Consider the following 1,725-nt stretch of genomic DNA (forward strand, 5'->3'; position numbering starts at 1 on the left):
AATTTTAAGACTTTTGTATACAAATGTTGCGAGATAAATCATAACACATTGTTAATGCATTCATAACTTCGTAAAAAATACATTAATCTTGTATTTATATAGATTATTGCCGAAAGAAAACTTTATCATGAACGCACTAATGGTCAATACTTGAAAAACTTTGGTAATGAAGATTTCGCAGAAGAAAATTACATAGGAAGAATGGGAAGTATGTAAAGTAATCAGAAGCTAATTTTTTGATTTGGTCGGTGATTAATATTATAAAATTATGTATACGAATTTAATCCTAAATACAGTTTTATTTCCAATTAACATTATATATTATTAGAACAGAAGATTTAGATTATTAATATCATATCGATATGTTTATATATATATATGTATCCCATCATAGCACGAAAAAAGCGGCTTGCAATGTTGGATTATTTAATAGCGGTATCTCGTGAAGGTTTAATAACTGATTCAGATATTAGAGAAGAAGTCGACACTTTTATGTTTGAGGTATGTTTGTAACATCTCTTATTGCTAGTGTTTTTTACACATTGTTTATAATGATTATATCGACATAAATATATGATTATAGGGTCATGATACTGTAGCGACAGGTCTATGTTTTATTTTGGCATTATTAGCTGAGCATAAGGACATTCAGGTATTTATCATCAAATATAAATCGCTATCTTTAGAAAACAAAATTAATTAATTTTAATAATTTTAAGAATTATTTGTTTTTACTATGTTAATGAAATTATAATAAATTTTTAAAACTTGATTCTAAATGTTTGTATATACGTATGTGTTTAATGTACAATTTCAGTTTTTTTTTATATGTATTAATAAATAGATATAGGTAGATACAAAAAAATGTGTACACTCACTTGTTTATGCGCAATGTATTTCACATATTTGTCTAAGCTTTCAATGTATTTTATGTTCACATTTTTTAAATTAACTAAGATATGAATATAATTACTTTTGAAATTTTGCAGAATTTGTTTGCGTTTCTATAAAAATATGAAACATTATTAATTAATATAATACTAATAATACAGGATCGTGTCAGAAACGAAGTCGATATTGCTATGAAAGAGAATGGGAAGAAATTTACTATGAAATTATTGCAACAGCTACCATATTTAGAGAGATGTGTAAAAGAAGGATTGCGCTTATATCCCAGTGTTTATTTTATATCACGCGTCACTGCAGAAGATGTAAAATTACGTACGTATTAAATTAAATATTTTCTTATTTTTTAAATTATTTAAATTTCAAATAAAATTAAGGGAAAGGGGGGTGGGGCAAATAGTGACAGGGGGCAAACATAGTGTTACTTTAAATTTGTTTTCTTTCCCGCGTATATTTTACCACTACTCTTTAATAGAAAAATAGTTCTCAAGCATCTAATCATCTTATAAAAAAACCGGAAAAATCAAAATCCAATTATAGCTACTGGAGAAGTTTAAAATTTTGCATTCGTGAAATAAGGTAAAACCTAGATTTTTTTTTTATATTTAAAATTAGGTATATTTTCTTAATTGCTGAATCGTTGAATGAGATCTAACCTATTCTATGCCACACGATACCTTTTTCCTCTATTTTGATATAATTCTTATGCTTGTATATTAATTTTATTTCTCTCAGTAAAGTTTTAAAGGAAAAAGTAGCTCCTGGAGCAAATAATGACAATTTTTAGTTGAATGAATAATGACAATGTCAAAAAGCTTT

At 26.0% G+C, this 1,725-nt stretch overlaps 1 protein-coding gene across 1 annotated transcript; it reads left to right on the forward strand.

Annotated features, from left to right (window-relative positions):
* The first annotated feature begins 77 nt into the window (after positions 1-77).
* On the forward strand, positions 78-1,241 carry LOC105461714 (cytochrome P450 4C1-like). Its single transcript, XM_011708225.1, has 4 exons — positions 78-208; positions 395-501; positions 584-652; positions 1,053-1,241. The coding sequence occupies exons 1-4, from the start codon at positions 202-204 to the stop codon at positions 1,230-1,232; spliced, it is 363 nt and encodes a 120-aa protein (XP_011706527.1). The 5' UTR covers positions 78-201; the 3' UTR covers positions 1,233-1,241.
* The last annotated feature ends 484 nt before the right edge of the window (positions 1,242-1,725 follow it).

The sequence above is a fragment of the Wasmannia auropunctata genome, unplaced genomic scaffold (assembly GCF_000956235.1).
Source record: "Wasmannia auropunctata unplaced genomic scaffold, wasmannia.A_1.0 LD279754.1, whole genome shotgun sequence".
NCBI lineage: Eukaryota > Metazoa > Arthropoda > Insecta > Hymenoptera > Formicidae > Wasmannia > Wasmannia auropunctata.